The sequence below is a fragment of the Castor canadensis genome, chromosome 9 (assembly GCF_047511655.1).
Source record: "Castor canadensis chromosome 9, mCasCan1.hap1v2, whole genome shotgun sequence".
Classification (NCBI taxonomy): Eukaryota; Metazoa; Chordata; class Mammalia; order Rodentia; family Castoridae; genus Castor; species Castor canadensis.
In genome coordinates, this window is record NC_133394.1 from 76655202 (window position 1) to 76675919 (window position 20718).

The 20718-nt window shown below is 41.6% G+C and overlaps 1 protein-coding gene across 6 annotated transcripts in view; it reads right to left on the reverse strand.

The window, feature by feature from the left end:
* Fnip2 (folliculin interacting protein 2) overlaps positions 1-20718 on the reverse strand; it is a 124180-nt gene that overhangs the window by 87073 nt on the left and 16389 nt on the right. The window contains exon 1 of one of the 6 annotated variants that reach the window (XM_020173668.2): positions 432-7752. The exons of 3 other annotated variants lie outside the window; for them this stretch is intronic. In XM_020173668.2, coding sequence (XP_020029257.2) covers positions 432-610 — 179 coding nt within the window. In that variant the 5' untranslated portion in view covers positions 611-7752. Of the gene's footprint in view, positions 1-431; positions 7753-20718 lie in introns of those variants that run through there. 2 more of the 6 variants (XM_074041732.1, XM_074041731.1) reach the window with 2 other exon arrangements.

The following is a 20718-nucleotide window of genomic DNA, read 5'->3' on the forward strand; positions in this document are numbered from 1 at the left end:
TTACAAATAGTGTTTCAGTTAAACTCTACTATTAGTGAAATTAATGAATTATTTCAAATTGGATGAAACAATGTAAAAATCCAGCAAGTATAACTTATTCTTTATAGTCAAGCTCCAGTATAAAATATTCAGGTCATAATACAGATTTTCCAGAGCAACCCTGGGCACTCCCTCTGCACCCTGCCTCCATCAGAAAGGCACAAGCATCCACCCACCAGGCAGACTATGAGCAGGAACTTCTGTCCTGTGCCCTGTCTACTGCTTAAGTAGCTGTGGAGGTACTTCAGAACTGCAACTCTTTTTGCTGATCAATACAAAAGACCTGTCTCTGCATACCACCAATGACCTCATTTCTCCTTACAGGTATTCTAGAAAAACAATATAACTCAAAATTCTTTCAAGTCTCTGAAATAAAAACTAAAGTTTCAAACCTGTTGTCGAATTCCGTGTGATCAGTGCCCTTTCCTACCTCGGCACACTTCTGGATTTTCTTTGTACATAAAAGCGTCTTGTAAATCCTCCCAGCACCAGAAACAGCATCATTCACACATCTGGCTGAACCTTGCCAGCCTCCTGGCCAGGCTGTGGTTTTCGCTGTGCCGCCACACATCTCCTGAATGGTTTAATGTTCTTCCGGTTTATTCTGACCATCGATGTGGACTTGGGCATGAGTCTTGAAGTTTCTTTGCTATTTGAAGGATATTCCACTGTGACCAGCAGTTCTAAGCGATCATTTCATTCTCTATACAGTGAGACAAGCTACTTGGCAACAGCCTACTAATTTCCTCTTTTAGAAGCTTAAAAGAAAAAAAAAAGAAAGAAAGGAACATCCATTCATTATGTAAATGAAACCCACAGATGATTTTGGAAGTAAGATGAAATCTACCAGGTTATAAAACATGCTCTCAGCAGACAAGTACAAATCCCACTTCCTACTTTTGCTCCTAAGCCTGTCCTCTAGTTAGCAAAAGACCAAACACTCAACAGGTTGAGCAGCTGGGACTGACTCACTCCATCTGTGCTCTCCAGCTGGAGATTATGTAGTCATCAATTCAATGGTCACAAGACCTGTTCATATGGCTCTGGGCAAATGCAGTGACTTGCCCTTAGATGCAAGGTTGTTCTAACATTGGCCACATCACCCTCTTAATGGCTCTCATATGAGCAAGTGTCAGCTGACAGGTCTTCCTCTGCAGCCTTGCAAAACACTACCCATACCCACAACGGCTATAATGTAGAACTTAATACACAGAAGGTGACACGAGTGGGGAGCAGGCAGAGTAGGGACATATTTTTGCCTTAATATGAGGAAAAAATTAATATGAAAAAACAGTAATGATAATGAGAGGTCACTGAGTGCACCTTATTCCTGGACTAAGAAAGCCCTCAACCACCAGAACCCAAAAACAAAAGCAGTCTAATTTTGACTTCTGACCCTAACATACTTCACCTGAAAAATGAGGATAATGCTATAGGATTGATATGATGCCGTGGGTTCATGGAGAAAACACTTTGCTTTCAGAAGAAATAACATGATAGGAACCTGGACTTCAGGTCAAATCTGGAAACAAACAAAAACAAACAACCCCCCCCACAATTCCTCTTCTTGTCTTGGAACTTGGTTGAAGAAAAGATTAATGGACCCTAAAATCTGATAAATCCTTGGCTGGCTCTTTGGTTTCAGGCAGTTTTAAATTATCTTTATACAGCCATATATGTCACTCCACAAATATGAGAAAAACTAAAGTCGTCAGGGTAGAACCCTCACTTAAGAAATTATTACATATTGTATGTGACTCTGGAATCTCCCTATAATGAACTCAATAAAAGATCTTCAGCGCACTCATCCCTGAGAAACAAGGATTGCAACACACCTGTGACAACAGCCTGGCTTCTTTGTGGCACTTGCTAAGTTGATATTATCAAGATAAAACCAAGCCAGGTGCTGGTGGCTCACACCTGTAATCCTAGCTACTTAGGAGGCAGAGATCAGGAGGATCAAGGTTCAAAGCCAGCCCAGTCAAATAGTTTGCAAGCCTCTATCTCGAAAATACCCAACACACACACACAAAGGGCCCATGGAGTGGCTCAAGTGGTAGAGCACCTGTGTAGCAAGTGTGAAGCTGAGCTTAAATACGAGTACGTATATATATATACACACATACACACACACACACAGAGAGAGAAAAAGAGAGAGGGAAAGAGAGAGTGGGAAGGTAAAACCAGATTACGAGAGAATGAATTCATTTTTCTGGGAAAGGGAACACATTTTGGGGTTTAGACTAACTGCAGAGCCACAAGTCTGGTCTTGGGGGCTCTTCTTTTTTTTCCCCTTGAACCATCTTTAATATAACTTTCTCTTTTAACAGAAAATCAGAGGCTACTTAATGCAAGTACTGTTAAAATGTTTTTAGCTAAAGGCTCAGGGCAGCTCAGAGCAAGGGCTGAAAGCAGCAGCTCACCTAACCAGTGGCCCCATAACGCCCAAATCAGTATTTCCAACCCACGAGCTCAGTCTAAACTCACAGGAGAAATGAAAGGACAGGTTCAATGTTGACAGAGTAGGGGCTTTAAAATGCCAGCCAGATCCTGAATTCTACAAAAGAAGCACCACTTTTTACATGTGAAAAAACTAATCTTAGCTATCTCTAACAGATATTTACCTAGGATCTAATGAAAGGTCTTTATGGTGGTACCAGGATTTGAACTCAGGGCCTCACACTTGCTAGGCAGGTGCTCTACAAGTTGAACCACTCCACAGCCCTTTTTTTGTGTTGTATACTTTTGAGATGGGTTCTTGTGAACTACTTACCTAAGCTGGTTTCCTCCTGATCTCTGCCTCTCTGGTGCCAAGTCCAGCGCCTAGCCCATAAAACTACTTTAAACACTGATTCTGTATATACTTTTACCTAGTAGTTTAATCACAAAACTAATACATGGGGTTTTTTTGCATTATCTGGAGGCTTCAGATAATATTATAAATACATAACCCTTATCTGGGTGATACATCCATTTTAAACAAGAATTTTAAGAGGTAAAAATGACAACATGCTTACAAAGGACATTTGGATAAAACAAGGGTCTAACTGCATTCACAAAGAATTCTCTTAGGGCTGGGGCTTGGGTCAAATGATGGGGTGCTTGTCTAGCAAGAGTGAGGCCCTCAGTTCAAATCCTAGACCACACACACACAAATCTCTTAGACAGGGTTGAGGGTGTAGTACACCGTGGAGCACTTGCCTAGCATGCACAGGCCCTGGGTTTGGCCTCCAGCATCATAAGAACACAACAACAAGGATGCTCTTAAGCAGAAACTAAACTAAACGGGCACAGGAAACTCTATGCCCCTCTGTGCACCTCCTTCCTTCAGCCAGCCAGCCTTCAGTACTTCCTGTGTGCCAGTCATGTTCCTCCCTTAATTCAGTTTGCACACCTTTCAGTTGCCATTTCCTTGGTAAGGTGGTGCTCAAACTTTAGCTTGTAAACACACACTGCTAGGCCTACCCCTAGAGTTTCTGATTCAATAGCTCTGAGGTGGAGTCTGAGAACTCACATTTCCAGTACGTCCCTGGATACTGTTGCCATGAGCTGGGAATTTGTACAATCAGAGAATCACTTCCTTGAGTAAAATTCTACCTGTCCCATGAAGACTTTCTTGATAACCTAGGCTTCTGTTTCTTGAATTCCTCTACAATAATTTTAAGCACATAATTGTTTTATAATAGTAAATGTGTATTATGAGTCTAACTAGGTTAAAAATTCTTTGAGTATAAAAACTGAATCTCAATACTCATCTTTGCACTACACTCAGGTTTTACATATACAGATGCCCAACAGATACTTCCTGATTGACTTAATGGCACTGACTGTGTGCATCTGAACTATGCATATGACTCCACCTGCAACAGTGGAGTTCCTCTGTAACACTCTGGTAAACACACTCTAAGCAGGTGGGAGCCTGTACGCTCCCACTCCACACACCTCCACTCCTTTACCTCAGCAAGGGACCCAGAGGCACTTTAACATCTGTGGTCATGCCAAGCAATTTGACTCAAATGTCCTTACGTTTAAATGAGTCCCAAAATGTCTTCAGTAAATAAAAAACTAATAATAATTGTATCATCAGAACCATTTTTCTGAGATACAAGAGCATCTTATACAATACAGCTAAGAGATCTTCAGGGCCAAAAGTCTGTTCTCTCCCTCAATCAATCTTCCTGTTTTTTAAATCTTTTTTTTTTTGAAATGGAGTCATACACTCACACTGTTATTCATTATCATACCCTATTCTTAAATGTTAAATAATAGGTATGTTGCAATTTTACAGCCCTACACATGACTGAGTTCTTCACTTCCCTCACACAGTTCACCCATGCATTCTGGAAAAGAATCTGTGTTATCCCCTGCTGCACATCTAGAAAAGTGTCTGCAACAATGACTAGACTCCTGCATTCCCCTGCAGTTCCCCACGCTGCCGGAACATGTGCCGATGCACTGCCAGAGCACAGGTGAGCCTCGAAAGGCACCGAGAGGGAAAGCCAGCGAGTGCAGAGCTAGGATGAACCCACATGAGATCTGTAAGGAAGGGAGACTACTAGTCAGTTTGAGTTTATGTCTGTTTGTTTTTGGTGCTGGGCCTTGGGAATGCTAAGCATGCATTCTACCACTGAACTACATCCCCAACCCCTCAGTGTTTTTTTGTTTTATTTTGGTTTTCTGCAGGGGTAGTGGGGTGAGGGGGCTAGGGTTTGAACTCAAGGCTTCGTGTTTGCTAAGCAGGCACTCTACCACTTGAGGTACACCTCCGGCCCTTTTCCTCTGGTTATTTTGGAGATTGGTGGGGGGGTCTCAAGAACTATTTGCCTGGGCTGGCCTCAAACCATAATCCTTCCATTAACCTCTCCGGTAGACTACAAGCTGCTACCCTCTCAGTTTTTAAATTGTAGTTTTCAAGTTGCAATTTCCATTCTCATATCCCAGATACTTAGTCTTACAGAAGAATGCCAAGTTTATGAGGTCAATAAGCAGCATAAGCATCATTTAGATAGCAAATATCTGATAGTCAAGACCCTGCCGAACCTTCAGCCTATGGTCAGAATCTCTGATCAACCAGACACTGTGTTTTGTTGTGCACAGACTCCTTTCCAAAGCTGTCCAATGCTGTGCTCCTGGGACCTACCTCCACTCCAAGACTGGACATTGAAAAATGTCCATTCCCAGGCCTGATTTAGAATTGGGAGAATCAAAGTTAGGAAAATTTCAAGGTAAGTATCAGTACATTTTTGTATTCCCTTCACCTCACATCCTTCAGGTGGTAATAAGCAGCGACCACAGTATGTAATGAAATTTTAACTCAAAAGCCACAATTGAGCCACACTGGGTTTGAAGAAAAAAACTAAGCTCTAATACAGCACCCCCTAAGTCCAGCCTAATTATTCTCATTAAATGAATCCTTGTACAAGGAATCTTTGTCAGCCAATTCACATTGCCTTAATAAGAAAAGGAGAAGAAGAAATGCAGGAGGGGAGGTAGTGGCAGCATTTATGATCCTCCTTTTTATAGGGGTCATTCCCTTTGTTCTATAATGCCTTCTCCATGCCCAAGAAAAACTGATTACAACTCCTTCCATGTGGGATTTTCAGAGTGTGATCCTCAGAAGGATACACAATAAAGTTACCAGATGCTGTTTCTTGATCTCAGTACTGGTGCAGTAAACACTAAGCAAGCAGAGTATGTACACTTTTCGATTTATTACAATTCAGTAAGAAGCTTATTAAAAACAAAAAAGGCCTTCGTGCTAGACTAGAACAAGTGCACTAAGGTCATAGAGTGTGAGAACTTCTCTGGTGCAGTGTGCCTTAGGGGAAAGGACAACGCCAGCTCAGTGTGCAATCAAAAAATGACATGCCTGCCCTGATCCTATCTCAACTCATCTGACAGGCTCAGCACTCAGGAAATTTGGCAATATGTACAACCTCAGTCATACTTACATAGGTAATAGTTAGCTAGATTCATTGAGTGCTTATTACACATGCCAGACATTGTCCTATGTGTTTCTTTTTATCGAGAAGTAGCTAATGTCTTTTTTTTCTAACCACTGAGGAGAATGACACACAGTAGGTGAAGGAATTGGCCTGAGGTATGTGATGTATCAGGTCAGGACCAGGACTTAAATCAGGTCATCCTTGCTCTTGAATGAGCCCACCACTCATCCTCACACTGTTTTGCCAAAACACCCACACCTGGGCCTGGCCTTCTGTGGACAGACTTGAAAAGAGGTTAGGAAGGAGGCCCCTGGACATCATTGACTGATAAAGTAAAATTCTTTCTCCACCATCTTTTTTTTGGGGGGTGATACTGGGGTTTGAACTCAGAGCTTCACGCTTGCTAAGCAGGTATTCTTATCGCTTGAGCCACTCCATCAGTCCTCTCCATCACCTTCAACCCTATGCCACTTAGAATGTTTGGATTTGCTCTCATGTAGTCCTCTGAGGACAAGGCCCCAGTCATGTGCTTTGTGGGTGACTAAGTCTCTTGTCAGACACCTTGTTATGAACCCTGCCCTGCTCTCCTACAAACAATCCTTGTGCAGGAGCCAAGCACACAAACCACCCCACAGGATGCCTGCTCTGCTTTCTACATGACCTGCCCAGCCCAGCCCTTCAGCTAGGGGACAGACTCCTTAGCAGGGATTTCTTTTGCTCCTTTATTAAAAGTCATCCATAAAAGTAACTTAAACATGCACTAAAATTAACCAGCACTACTAACTACAATAGAGATATTAATTTCTTGTTCTTGGCTTTATAAAGCACATGTTATCAAAGGGCATATACAATTCTGAATCCTATTCTTTTTATTCAGCTTTCTTTTTTCCAGTGGGACTTGGGTTTGAACTCAGGGCTCCATGCTTGCAAAACAGAATCTCTACCACTGGAGCCATGCCTCCAGTCCATTTTGCTTTGGTTATTTTGGAGATGGGGTCTTGAGAACTATTTGCCTAGGCTGACCTCAAAACTATAATCCTCCCAATCTCAGTCCCCCACATAACTAGGATTACAGGTGAAAGCCACCAGCACCAGGTTTTTATTTAATATTATTACATAAGATTTTTTTTTCTGTGGTAAAACATAGAAATGTTTTATCTTCCTGGGAGATAATGTACGCTTCAGATTCAGGTAAAAGTTACATAAGGGCTAGGGGAAGAATTCATGCCTAGGACTTTCAACGTCCTGGGTTCAATCCCTGGCATCAGTTAAAAGAAAAAAAAAAAAAAAGGTTGCATGAAAATTCAAGGCGATCTGGAGTCCCTGATAGTAATCTAGACAGTTTTCCACTCACATGTCTCCATACCTTGAAGAGCAAATCAGTACCCAGCACCCAGAAGACACTTAGTAACTACAAGAATGAATGCCATGTCTTCATAAAAATCTCTGAAACATAAAAAAACTGATGTCTTAACATTAAATAAAAAGAACAATCTTCAAAATTGTGTATGTACTTTGATAACAACTATACTTAAAAAAATGTGGGAAAAAGAACCGAAGTAAATATCAGAATGTCTGTAAGTAGCCAGACCTAAGGACACCTTTTACTCTTCTACATTTTCCAATAACAGGCATGTATTATCTACAAGTAGTAAGTAAAACTACTTTATTTTCAAAAAATTCCTGCCAGTAATGATCCCTTGATCTCTTTATTCTGTAACAATTCTGTAGGTTTTACTGTATGGGAACTGTCTGAGTCAAAACAATCTTAGGCAGTTAAAAAGAGAAGAGAGAGAGAGAGAGAGAGAGAGAGAGAGAGAGAGAGAGAGAGAGAGAGAGAGAAGCACTTTTACCTGTAAGGGCCAATTCTACTCACACTATGTTTTTTTTTCCTTCAGGAAAACTGCTATCACTAACATTTTATAAGCCAGCAAAAGTGTGTACCTGCAGCTATTACCCTCTTAAAGTATCTAATTAAAAACACAACTCCACGATTTCCCTTTTTTTGGAGACTTTGCTTCCTACCAAGCAGCAATACTATACACGAGAGGAATTTGTAAACTGCACGCATAACTTTTTTTAAAAAATGCTATTCAAAGTTTAACTGACCAAGCACCAGCATGCTGAAAACAGAGATAAGTTTAAAAAAAAAAAAAAAAAAGGTAAGACTCCAGGAAGTCCCAACCCCTAACCTAATGAATGAATGAAACAGTAGCCTTAGGAATAAAGCCATAATTGTAAGTAACTTTCTTACCTACCTTCTATAAGAAAAGAAAGCAGGCCAGGTAAGGCCTAAGGCTCTGAAGTATGACTCCTGCCCTCAAGAAGGGGAATGTCTCAGTGAAATGACTCACCCTTTCTGTAATCACCCAGATAACCAGCAATTTAGATAAAAACTTTCATGACTTTTTCTGAAGTCCAATAGCAGACCTCAGTCTATAATCTTCTGTCCTTATGTATGATTTTTACAGCCCATCCCCATGTTTCACTGAAATTAACAATAGCCATCCATTTATTTTTAGGACTTCCAAAAGTTAGAAAACATTAGCAATAGAATATTACATAACTTTTAAAGTTTAACTCTGATGTCAAGCCTGGTGGTCACCAGCATTTGGACCTTAGCAAAAGTATCAATAGTCCGGACCTGCTTAGGACGTTGGAAGCTGAGCTATTGCTGGGTTGAGGCCATGGTCTCTGGAATCATTCACAGGTCTCTCACTTTCTTCGAATCATGTGAGCAGGGAACACAGTTACAAAGTAAGGTGGAGATGCCCTGGAGGACTGTCACAAATTCTTAAGAGTAACTGCCAGTTTTCAATGCTCCCATTCCCCATCAAAACCCTCATCACTCTTACCAGAATCATGTAAGTCAGGAAAAGCATGTTAGAAAAAATACCCAATGGAGAACTCTCCACTTCAGAATCTCCACCCACCCTACCCCTTCCACTTGGATGTCAGCTGTAACATAAACGAGCTCTGTTGATGCTCTCCACAATGCACAAAGGCCCAGGAAGCTGGTAGTATTGAGAAGAGGCAGCCTCTCATTCTTCTCAGCCCTGTTCACCCTCCCCTCTCATAGGCCTTGTTCCTTTCAGGTAAACTGCACACACCTGTGTTCTACATTACACTGGTTCCCGGGTCTTCCTGAAGAACAGCACTTTTGTGTAAAGGTCTCTCTTACATTTATAACCTTTTTTTTCTTCAGTACTAGGGCCATGCCCATGGCAAACACTCAACTAGTGAGCTATATCCCCAGCCCTTGGTTTTCTTATTATGTAGCCCAGGCTAGCTCCAAAGTCAAATCTTTCTGCCTCAACCTTCCAAGTTAAGGCGTGCATCACGACACCTTGCTCATTAATAACATTTTAAAGCACTTATATTCTTTTAACTTTTATAACATGAAGATACAACTATTTGACTCACAAAAGAGTAAATAATTCAGTTAAATTACTGTAAATGGTATGGCACAAACAATATCTATTATTATTTCATTATAGCCATTCAGGCCATTTTGGAATTACTAGGAGTTATTCATTAATTTATGTTGTAATTAAATAAAACATCAAATGAGATTAAGCAAAAAATAGATCATTTGAAACTTTTACAATTTATAAAGGCACTCACTACTTTTGCAGAGCAGTTTACAAACGTAATTCTAAAACATGCCATCTATCCCTTTCATTATTTGGCATGGCAGGTCCTGTTCAGGATGCTAATGATGAGGAATGACCCTGAATAAAACCTGTCCTCATGAAGCTTATACTAAAGTGACAGAAGAGGGAACCAGTAAGACTGGAGGCATGGCTCAAGCTGTAAAGCACCTGCCCAGCAAGCAAGAAGCCCTGAGTTTAAACCTCAGTACTGCCACAGAGAGGGAGAAGGGAGGGAAGGAAAGGGGGAGGGAGAGAGAGACGGAGAGAGAGTGAGTAATTTAGACCATGTGGTATGCCAATGCAAATGGTAAGTGCTACAGCAGAAGATAAAGCAGAGGTAAGCAACAGGAAACAGGGGTAAGGATACTTACCTAGTTATCCACCAGCTCTACAGAGATTAAAGACTTGGGTTGAGAAAAAACCTAGAAGCCTTGGCTTCTTACTGCCACTGGTACAAATAGTTGTAAACAGCATACATGGAACATGAAATTAGTGTGCTAACACTTCAAGGCAGATGCGGTGATCGTGTAACAGGGAGACGTTATACGATCATGCTTCAGTAGAAGAATCATGATAGAAGTCCTCCACTTAACCACTGGTGACATGAGAGCCAGTAAGAAGTTTTATCTGGAGCAGATGATACTCCTGACTCATGACCCTGTGGAAATGTCAGCTCCCACCACAACGTTCACTGCTCTCACCTAGGCCAAGCCCTACTGACTGGTATCCAACTCACTCCTGGCCTGATAGAATTCCATTCAATGAGACAGCCAATAACATAATAGAATAATAGAGTTGACAAGAATTACTCAAGGGAATTGGGATAGATCTGAAGGAATAAGTGACAGAAGATGCTTCTCTCTGCCTGCCTGGAATCCCAGCACTCAGGAGACAGAGGTAGGAGGATCTCAAGTTCAAGGCCAGTCTGAGTTACACATAGGGAGAACTTGTCTCAAAAAAGAAGAGGAGGAAGGAAAGAAAAAGGATGCTTCTCTCCTATTCTCCTTCAATTTTGGCTTGACACGTAACAGCAGTGATACCTATCATAATACACCTAAAATTAAAAGTTTCTCATAATTGTAAGTGTATCACTGCTGAATTGAGAAGGACTCTGAAGGTGCTTTAAGAGTTCTAACAGGCTGGGTACTGACGGCTCATGCCTGTGATCCTAGCTACTCAGAAGACAGAGATCAGGAGGATTAAGGATTGATGTTGATTCCAGTCTGGGCAGATAGTTCATGAGACCCCATCTCAAAAATACCCTACATTCAGAAAAAAGGCTGGCAGAGTGGCTCAAGTGGCAGAGCACCTGCCTGGCAAGCTTGAAACCCCAGTACTTGAGTTCAAACCCCAGTACCAAAAAACAAAAAAAAAAAAGAGCTCTAACAGCCAAAGTAAAGTCCAAGAATGCTTCTTGGGAGGGACAGAAATCAGTTTATGAGAAGAGAAAGCAGGGAAGAGGATATGCAGCTCTGAATCAGCAGACCCTCGCTTCTGAGTCAGGTCCGCGTGCTAAGGCTGAGTACCAGGAATCAGGAGTGCCAGAACCAGGCAAGAATCATCATCAGCAGTGTCTCTGATGAGAGAGGCGTCATACTCTAGGAGACCCTGGGGCTAGAGGGCAAAGGCTGCATGTCCTTCTGGGGAAAGACTCAGATCCTCAACCTCAGTTTCCTTAGCTATAAAGAGAAGGGTGAGACTGATACTTGCTCCACCCATTTCTGAGGGCTGAAAGTCCCTCTGAAAACCTGTGAAGCTCTAAACAAATATGATGTGCTGGGTTTTATATGCACAAGTCTAAAAGTACTCACTGTCCTATTTGAGTTGCTAAGCTGAGATGACTGTGTTGTATTTACATATCACAAAGCCAAGATAAACAACTTTGGCTATATGACATCTCACAAATAATGATTTTACCAAAGTCAATCACTTCTCAATTCCACCTCCAATCCTTCCCCCACCACCAAAATGAAGCCAATTCTCTGGAAACTCCAAGCAATTAAGTACTCCAAAATAGACTCTGCAAAGTCCCTTGGGAACAGTAAACTCTAAAACAAATTAGTATAACAGCTAGGAAATGACAACTATGAAATAATTAGCTTTCAAGTAATATAAGGCATTCTCTTTTCCACTGTACCTCCTTTTAAGCCTCCTGTACCTCTAATCATATTGACTTCCCCTTCTAAAATACCTTTCATACAACTCTCCAAGCCAAATCTTCTAAGTTCTCTCAAGACCCAAATCAAAGGCCATTTTCTCTGTAAAAACTTCCCATAGTGGCTCTTTTCTGAAAATGTTTCAACATCTGTAATGGGAAGACAGGTAGACTCTACATCACGCCTCTGAAGGATCCTCTCTTTGCTTGTTAGTGGATGGAAACTCTCAGCTACAAACATGCCTCAACTTTTCCCTTTGGTCTTACCTTAGAACACTAGTCCCTACGTTCAGCACACTGCCCTAGGTCATAGTTCAGGGAAGAACAGCTACAGGCCACTCCCAGTTCCCAAAAAGAACGTGCGGAAGTAATGTTTATTCAAGGCAATCTTGGATTTGCATAATTTTCAAATTTTAGTGCTTTGGCTGATGTAAGGTATTAATCTTTCCTCATATCTCATAAAATAGCAGAATGTTAGAAAGTTCTTTACAAATTTTATCAGATGAGGAGACTCTTGAGGACACAGACAGCATCTTTAATTAACTAATTAATTAATATATTTCTTTCTCTTTTGACACAGGGTCTTACAATGTAGTCCAGGCTGGTCTCGAACTCGCAATCCTCCTGCCTTGGTCTCCTGAATGCTGGGATTACAGGTTTGTGTCACCACACCCTACTCACATCTTTGATTTCTTTGTGTTTAGTTATCACTGAGTACAGAGTAGCCACTTAGTAAATGGCTTCTAATTAGACCCTTTCAAATAAACACCCTTTCTGTCCTATTTACTAAGGCTACTTTGCAAATCATTGTCCATCAAAGTTCTGAAAATAGTCTCAGGGACAGTAAAACTTCATTATACCATGGCTCAATGTGACACAGTCAAAAGATCCTTTGAAAACTAATTCCATATTTAAAAATCTGACTGTATTTGATTAGCCCAAACACAAATGAATACTAACCCTGATCCAATTCTTAAAAGGACTTGGTCTTATTTCCATGCAATAGAGTCAACTCCCTGTATAGCTATCCTTATCTCAACCAGCAAAAACCCTTGTTCCTTCCTATTATTGCTTATACTCTCTCTTCAACAAAATTAGCGATAAGGGCAAAATAGTTTCTGCTGGGTATTGAGGGAGTAGGGGGGAGTGGGAGGGGGCAGAGTGGGTGGTAAGGGAGGGGGTGGGGGCAGGGGGAGGAAATGACCCAAGCCTTGTATGCACATATGAATAATAAAACAATAAAAAAAAAGAATATTTGCTTCAATTTATTACAGAAAAGTTCCCAGGAAAAACAAATCACTTCCTGGGGGAAAGTTTTTTTTCCCCAACAATCAGAAATTTTAATATTTTTATACTGTATTACTTTGGCTTACAAGAGCTGGGTACATTCAAGCTAGTACACACCTGTAATCCCAGCTATTTGGGACAGAGAGGGAGGTGGATCTCAAAATTCCACACCAGCCCAGGCAAAGTTAGGAGACCCTAAATCAAAACCAAAATAGAAACAAAAAGGCCAGCTCAAGTGGTAGAGTGCTTGCCAAGCACAGAGGCCCTGGGTTCAACCCTCAGTAATACCAAAAACAAAAGCTATATTCACATTCATACATTCATAAGCAGCAACTTCAATGGCACCAGAAATACATCTGGCCCCAAGAAGTTGCCCTTTATAAGTATACCATTTAATATAATCATTTTCAAATTAATGCTTGGAAATCCAAAGGAAAAGTTGAATAAAAAGAAGCAGGTGAAATGAATTTTTTTTCTTTTTTGGTAGTACCGGAGTTTGAACTCAAGGCTTTATGTTTTCTAGGCAGGTGTTCTACTGTTTAAACTACACCTCCAGCCCTTTTGCATTGGTTATTTTTTAGATAGGGTCTTTTTGCCCCAGCCAGCCTGAACAATCCTCCTATTTTAAGCTTCCCACTGTCACTGGGATGACAGGCACACATCACCACACTCAGCTTTTTTTCTGTTGAGATGGGGGTCTCACAAACTTTTATTGCCCCTGCTGGCCTGGAACCAAAATTCTCCTGATCTCAGCTTCTTGCATAGTGGGGGTGATGAGCTTGATCCACTGTGCCTTGTTGAAATGAATTTTACTAATTCATTTTACTTAATCCAACATATATGAAATCTTATTTCAATGTTATCAATATTTAAAATTATTACTATTATTGTCTTTTGACAGGGCCATGCTATACAGCTCAGGCTGGCCTAGAACTTGCAATCCTCCTGCCTCAAGTCTCCCAGTGCTGGGGTTACAGTTTCACTGGAGAACATCTCATGTAGAGTTGCCACATTTCAAGTAGCGCATGTGACCATCACACTGAATCAGGTAGCACAGCTCTAGAAAGCGCTTCAGAATAATCCCAAAGGTACATATGGGTGGGACTTGCCTCTGTTCCACTTCCAAACCCCATCTCAAAGACCAATAAAACAAGACAGGAAACCTAATCTGGTGGCCACTGGGGAAGTTGAGAAGGCTGGAATCCAGGATCCAGAGCTGTCAGTGAACCCTCAAAACAGTCAAGAGGAAGCTGACTGCCTCCTTCCAGCCCCCATGCAAACAGAACTGAAAGGAATCAGTACCTCTATTTGCCAAACCATAAGTCTCACATTCACCAATCTGAAATGCCATAATAATGAGGCTCATATGACAGGGGAACTGAAAATTGAAGGACCATGAGATAACGAAGAAAACTCTGCAAGTATCACATCGGTCTCAGTCTCGGCTAGAAAGTCACAGCAAGTAGTCAACACTGCAGGAACTTTGACCATTCACTCCTTTCCTCCCCTCCTGTCCCTAAACCTACTCCATGAACAAGTCCCGATTCCTCCTCAGTGTCCCTTCTGTGGTACAAAAGGGGTGGGGCTTGTACATTGGGAATAGTAGGTTGTATTCTGTGCAGTAAAGAACCCTGCCATTTATTTGGTAGTTTGGATAGACCTCTTATACCTGCTGTCACACCTGGAACTTTTAAGGTTCCTGGACAGCATCAGAGTTCTTACACTCTGGACATATGTGCTAACCACTGCAACCCCTGGGTATTCAAACTGTCTTTGCTGCTCTCCGAGCCCTATGACCTGTGGATCACTGCTTCATCCCTTTTGAACTCAGCAGTGAGTGTTCCATCCCACAACAAATCCACTGTGCTCTGCCTTTGTTTAATTCTCTTCATTTCTCCTCTCCTTCATTTTCCCATATGACTGACTACAAACTCCTGTCTTTGCAGCTCCAAGCCCGTCCTCTGGCTTTAACATAATCTGTCAGTCCCTTAAAGTTTCCTTTATCAAACTCATTCTAGCTTTGCTTCTTTACTGTTCAAGTCCTAAATCATCACTTGACTGCCCAACTCACCTGCCCTTGAATGAGAATGACTGCCAAAACCCATGCTAGGATCAAGCCACCCACTTACCTTCTAAAGCTGCCAAGTGCTGCACAGTTCCTCTACTCTATGAGTGCTTTTCATTATTCAAAGTAGTTATGTTGTTAAGGAGTAGTCACTGTGAACAATGAATTAGTGAATATTGAACCATTGCTCCTAGACGAAATGTAAGGGTAAGTTCCTGAAAACCTCTCTTTATTATATTTTTATCAACTAATTAATACATAGCTTTTTATGTGTGCTTCTATTTAAAGACACCTTACCAAAAATACGTTGTTGCTTCATTAACATTGAAATCACAATCAACAGTCCTAACATATAGCTGAACCAAGTTTATCTAATAGACTTTCTCTGTAAAGCACTTAAGAACCCTAGACAGCACATTAATACTATGCTTGGGGCCATTATAAACAGCAAAATCACGTACAAAAGAAAATTGCAAAAAAAACATGGCAGCAAATATACGGTAAAAAGGATACTGTTCATGAAAGTTGAAACAAAGACAGCAAAATGTCACTTTTGTTTGATCTCAGCTGGTAGTATGTGTGACAGCGACTCAAATACTTTGCAACTCTGCACGTCTGTGAATGGCCATAGGAAGGCAAAGCATATTGATTTGGGAGTTACAAATAAATTTTAGTGAATAGGTAAAAACGATAAAGACTGACCATACTGCCTACCTGACAGGGCTTTGTGAACACTGCCTCCATGAAGCTGTAAGCTCCCTCAGTGTAGACCACATCTCACTTCTCCATCTATTCCTGGAAACTAGCCCAGTGCAGGCATACAGAAGACACTCAATAAATGCTTATTAGCCCTAACTACACCCAAATTCAACTTGCCTCCTCCCATGGAAAAAAGTTCTGTTTCTTTGAGACTAGGGGGAAAGCTGGACTGACTCTCTTACCACTGAGTCTCACTGTCTCATCTCCTGAGGAGCAATGCTCCATCATTTGTCCCCACCTCCATGACCTTGTACCAGTTTTCAAGCCTTCCATGTATGGCATGTATTGCACTCAAAATGATGGATATATACAACACTAACAAGCTTTATTCTATGTGATCAAGGGAAATGAAACACAGAAGGTCATTACTGACAGTCCATATTGACAGTCTGGAGGAGGAGGCATTACACTCTGTAAGCCTACAGAAAACAATGGCTGGAAAACAATTCCCCATATCTCAACACTGGCTGCTTGTAACTGGTAAAATTCTTAGTATTACCAACACACCAGCTGGGTGTGATGACTCACGCCTGTAGGACGGGTTGTCTGGAGTCAGCCTGGGCTACACAGTAAGATCCTGTCTCAAAAAACCAAACAACAAAAATAAACACACCAAAATGCAAACTTTTTTTTTTTTTTTTTTGGTGGAACTGGGGTTTGCAAGATGGAAACTCTTTAAAGAGGGATGCAGCTCAGTGGTAGCGTCAGTGCCAAGCATGGTCAAGACCCTGGGTTCAATACCCAATACCAGCACCAAAAATAAAAAATGCTGGTGGGCAAAGTGGCACTAATGGTAGAGCACCTTCCTGGCACAAGGGTCTGTGTTCAACCCTCAGTACCACCAAAAAAAGAATTCTCAGCGCAGAAGAAACACTTACAGCACTTATGGATGCTGGTTCTGTGCACCTGTAATCATGGAAGCTGAGGGAATGAAGATCACAGGTTCAAGGCCAAAAACCAAATAAATGAAAAAGGAGAAAAGAAAATTAAAGAAAACGCTAAGTGATGGAAAATGAAGGTCTTAGAGCCCTATGTCACCTAACAACCCTTCACTGAGCCTCCCGAGCTACACATCTTACAACAGAACAAGAGGGAACACACCATAAACTGACCTCCTTAGCAGGATGGATTGTGTTCATTCTGTATTCCAGTAATTCACTGTACCTAGACATCGAAGATGTCAATGGATGCTTTTGAATGAAGGTTTATTCCCTTAAGGACTCATAGAAATTAACCTTCCCTGCCTTTATTTACCCTTGACTGATATAGATGACATCCTCACTCCAGAAGGGGTCCTGCCCAGTCTGAAGGAAGGCTGAAAAATGTGAACAGACAGGCCTTGCTGGGTGCCCCCACCCAGACCACTAGCACCAGAGCACACCTGTCCGATCACACTTCAACTCCGCGTCCATGCTTCTATCATAGCTGTGCAGTGAAGTCTCCATAAAAGCCCCACAGAACATGTTTTGGAGCGCTTCCAGAGAGCTAAACACATCTCCAGGGGTTTCCTGAAGCTGCCATGCCCCAAAAGGGCACAGAAACTCCACTGTACACTTGTTTTCCTGAGTTCTATGAGCTACTCAAGCACATTAATCAAACCTAAGGAGGAGTTGTGGTCATCTGACAAAAGCCAAGTTAACCTATAATACAGCCATTATTCTAATAAATAAACCACAGACCAACACTTTCCAAGGGATAAGAGTCTGCTGTCATACACACCAGGCACATGTGCACGTGCGCATGCATGCTTGGGGGTAGAGAGTAAGGTAACATGGCTGTTTAACTAGTTGGGGACCAGTTAGTCTCTGCTTTTCACTGCTGCTCCCTGGAAAATCTGAGAGATTCTTCAGCAGCTAATGGTTGGTTTCATTCTTCTTCTACTCTGCACATCTTTAGTTAATGTCTTCTGACAAAAGAAGCACAGCCACATAGCACCCCGACCCCTCTTATGCCAGATAGCACCACTCCAACTCGAATATCTTCCCTCCCTGGGCTAAGCTGCTCTCCACCAACCCTGCAACTGAGGAGAACATTCTCTTTATTTCAGGCAGAAACGTGTATATTCTTCCTTCCACATTGTGTTCATTCCTGACTAAACATGGAGCAACTAAGGTGAAAAAGTCAAGTGGCTTCTGCCACTACATTGTGGCCATAGCGTACCTCATTACCAAAAGAAAATGAATGCCAGGAAGTCCTGAGAGTGTGCTGAGAGCAGGGAGCAGGGAGGCCAGGGCAGTGACTGGGCTGCAGTGTTCCTGATGAGTGGAACCCACTTTAACTTTCACTTAAAGAACACAGTAACTTCAAGAGGCCTGTCCACTTTATACAGTCTCTTCTTCCAGAGGGGGATAAGATGCACTAAGCCATCATGTGTCATAATCCTGAATGAGGAAATGTAGGTCAAAACAGGAGGCTGATGGTCTTCCTTATCCTCTGCCTTCTAAAATTACCATGAAATGCCCAAATAAAAGGTAAAAAGATGTTCACAAAACAAAGGAAAGCTGAGCTCACAGATGCCAGCTGAGCACGTGAGGTACAGAGGCCTGTGTATATTCATTTACTCAGGTGCTAAGTCCCAGAGTGAGCAGACAGACCTGACATGGTCATCCCTGTCCTCCCAGTGGAGCAGTGCAGTCATGTAAGGCAATTACAATGAATCTGAGAACCAGCAGGCTGTCCAGTCCACCACAAGGGCTTCCAGACATCTAAGTACTTACTTCATGTCATGCACAGTTCTAACTTACAGAGAACAAACCCATTTAAATCTCACAGCCACACCATGAAGCTGTTACTACCATCTCCAATGACCAATGAGGAAGTACTAGCACAGCAGAGCGTGGTTAAGGAACTTGTGCAAGGTCATACAGTTATTAGGTGGTGGTGATTCAAAACCTGACATCTGGTTCTAGGGCCTGCCCTCACTCCTAACTACTATAGCAGATAGGAGTTAGTAAAAGTGAAAAAAGAAGGAAGACTGACATGGTGGTACATTCTTGTAATTCCAGCACCCCAGAGGCTAAGGCAGGATCATTGTGAGTTAGAGGCCAGCCTAGACTACTTAGCAAGACCCTATCTCAAAAACAAAACTGAACAAAAAACCCACAAACACAAAAATAACGCAGGAAAAGGAGAGGTAAGTTCCAGACAAAGAAAGCCTTATAAAGGGAAAACTTGAAATTGTTGAGGAACTGAGACAAATCATCTTACTGGAGTGGGGTGAGGAGAGTGAGGAGCACAGAGCAATGCAACAGAGCCAGTCACGTGAAGGAGGCCGCATTTCATTTTACGAGTTACATATTACAATTCTAGCCCCTCAATACCAGAAAGGAGCACAAGTCTAACAAAAATGACATAAAGGTCTAAAAACACACAAAAGAATATAGACTTATAGTAATTAAAAATCAATGGCTGGGTGCTGGTGGCTCATACCTATAATCCTAGCTACTCAGGAGGCAGAGATCAGGAAGATCACAGTTCGAAGCCAGCCTGGGGAACAGTTCATGTGTAACACCCTATCTTGAAAATACCCATCACAAAAAGGGCTGGTGGAGTGGCTCAAGGTGAAGGCCCTGAGTTCAAGCCCCAGCACCACCAAAAAATAAAAAATCAATTAAAATACAGTTTATCTACAAAGTCGGGACAGTTTCCCACAAATGCAAAACAGGGGAACTTTCCATACTTATAGTACTAAAAGTTGACTGAGGCATGATGCAGGAATCAGATCTGACCCTATTCGTAAGGCAGCTAACTCTGTGCCCTGGGCTAGTAGACTCGCTTCCTAGTCTATAAAATGAATAGAACTGCTTTGCAAAACAAAACCCAGGGAAATGTCAGCTATTACCAATTATTTTTATTATTTTTTAACCAGAGCAATAAAAGCATTTATTTTTATCATGAGAGCTGTTGGAAAACTTGACCATTATTATTTCAATCCCATTCACCTCTCATTCTCATTTTACCCGATTCAACCACATCTTCACTCTGCTTTGGGCGAGTGCAGAGCTACCAAATACCACTATATTTTCAAATAGTGATATTTAACACACAGCTGCACATTTAAACATGTACTCCTTTCTGATAATTTTTAGACAAGAAAATCATGGGAAAAACTGTTTTGTAGCTAGAAATTGTGGCGTACACTTATAATCCCAACTACTCTAAAGCTGGAGCACTGGGAGTTTAAGACTAGCCTGGGAAAGAAAGAAAGAAAGGGGGAAAGAGAAGAAGAAAGGGAGGGAGAGAGAAAGGAAGGGAGGAAAGAAGGAAGGAAGGAAGGTCAGTTAAACAGAAAAAAATAACGGGTTTGTACAGCATGTAACTCTTAACCTCAGCGTCCTACACCTCCAGCACAGCTGTTTTCTGCCTTGACACCATCACTACAACAATTTCATAGGCCAAACAAGTCTTTCTTTGTCTTTGGTGAAGAAAAGAAATGATGCTAATGAAAGGACCTCTGGTTAATTGCAGTCATGGAGAGGGCAGGGAATTTCCAGACTTGCTCAACAGCAGCTAATATAAAACCCTTCTGACCTGTCCCCTCCCAGACTGGTAGGAGATGGTAACAGCTATCTGGAGTCATAGATCCTCTGTCCCAGGTCTAAAATTCAAAACCACTGATTTGAGGGTTAGAAGAAACTTTAGAGACTTGAAAAGTAATAAGAGACTTAGAGTTAACTTTACTCCTACCACTTTCTATCCCTACTCTTAGTAGGAATAAAATGTTTTAAATTTTTTATTATTTTTTAATGAAGAATCTTAAAGAGAGAGACCTCCACCCATCAAAACTGCATTAACTCTGGTTAATTTATTACTACT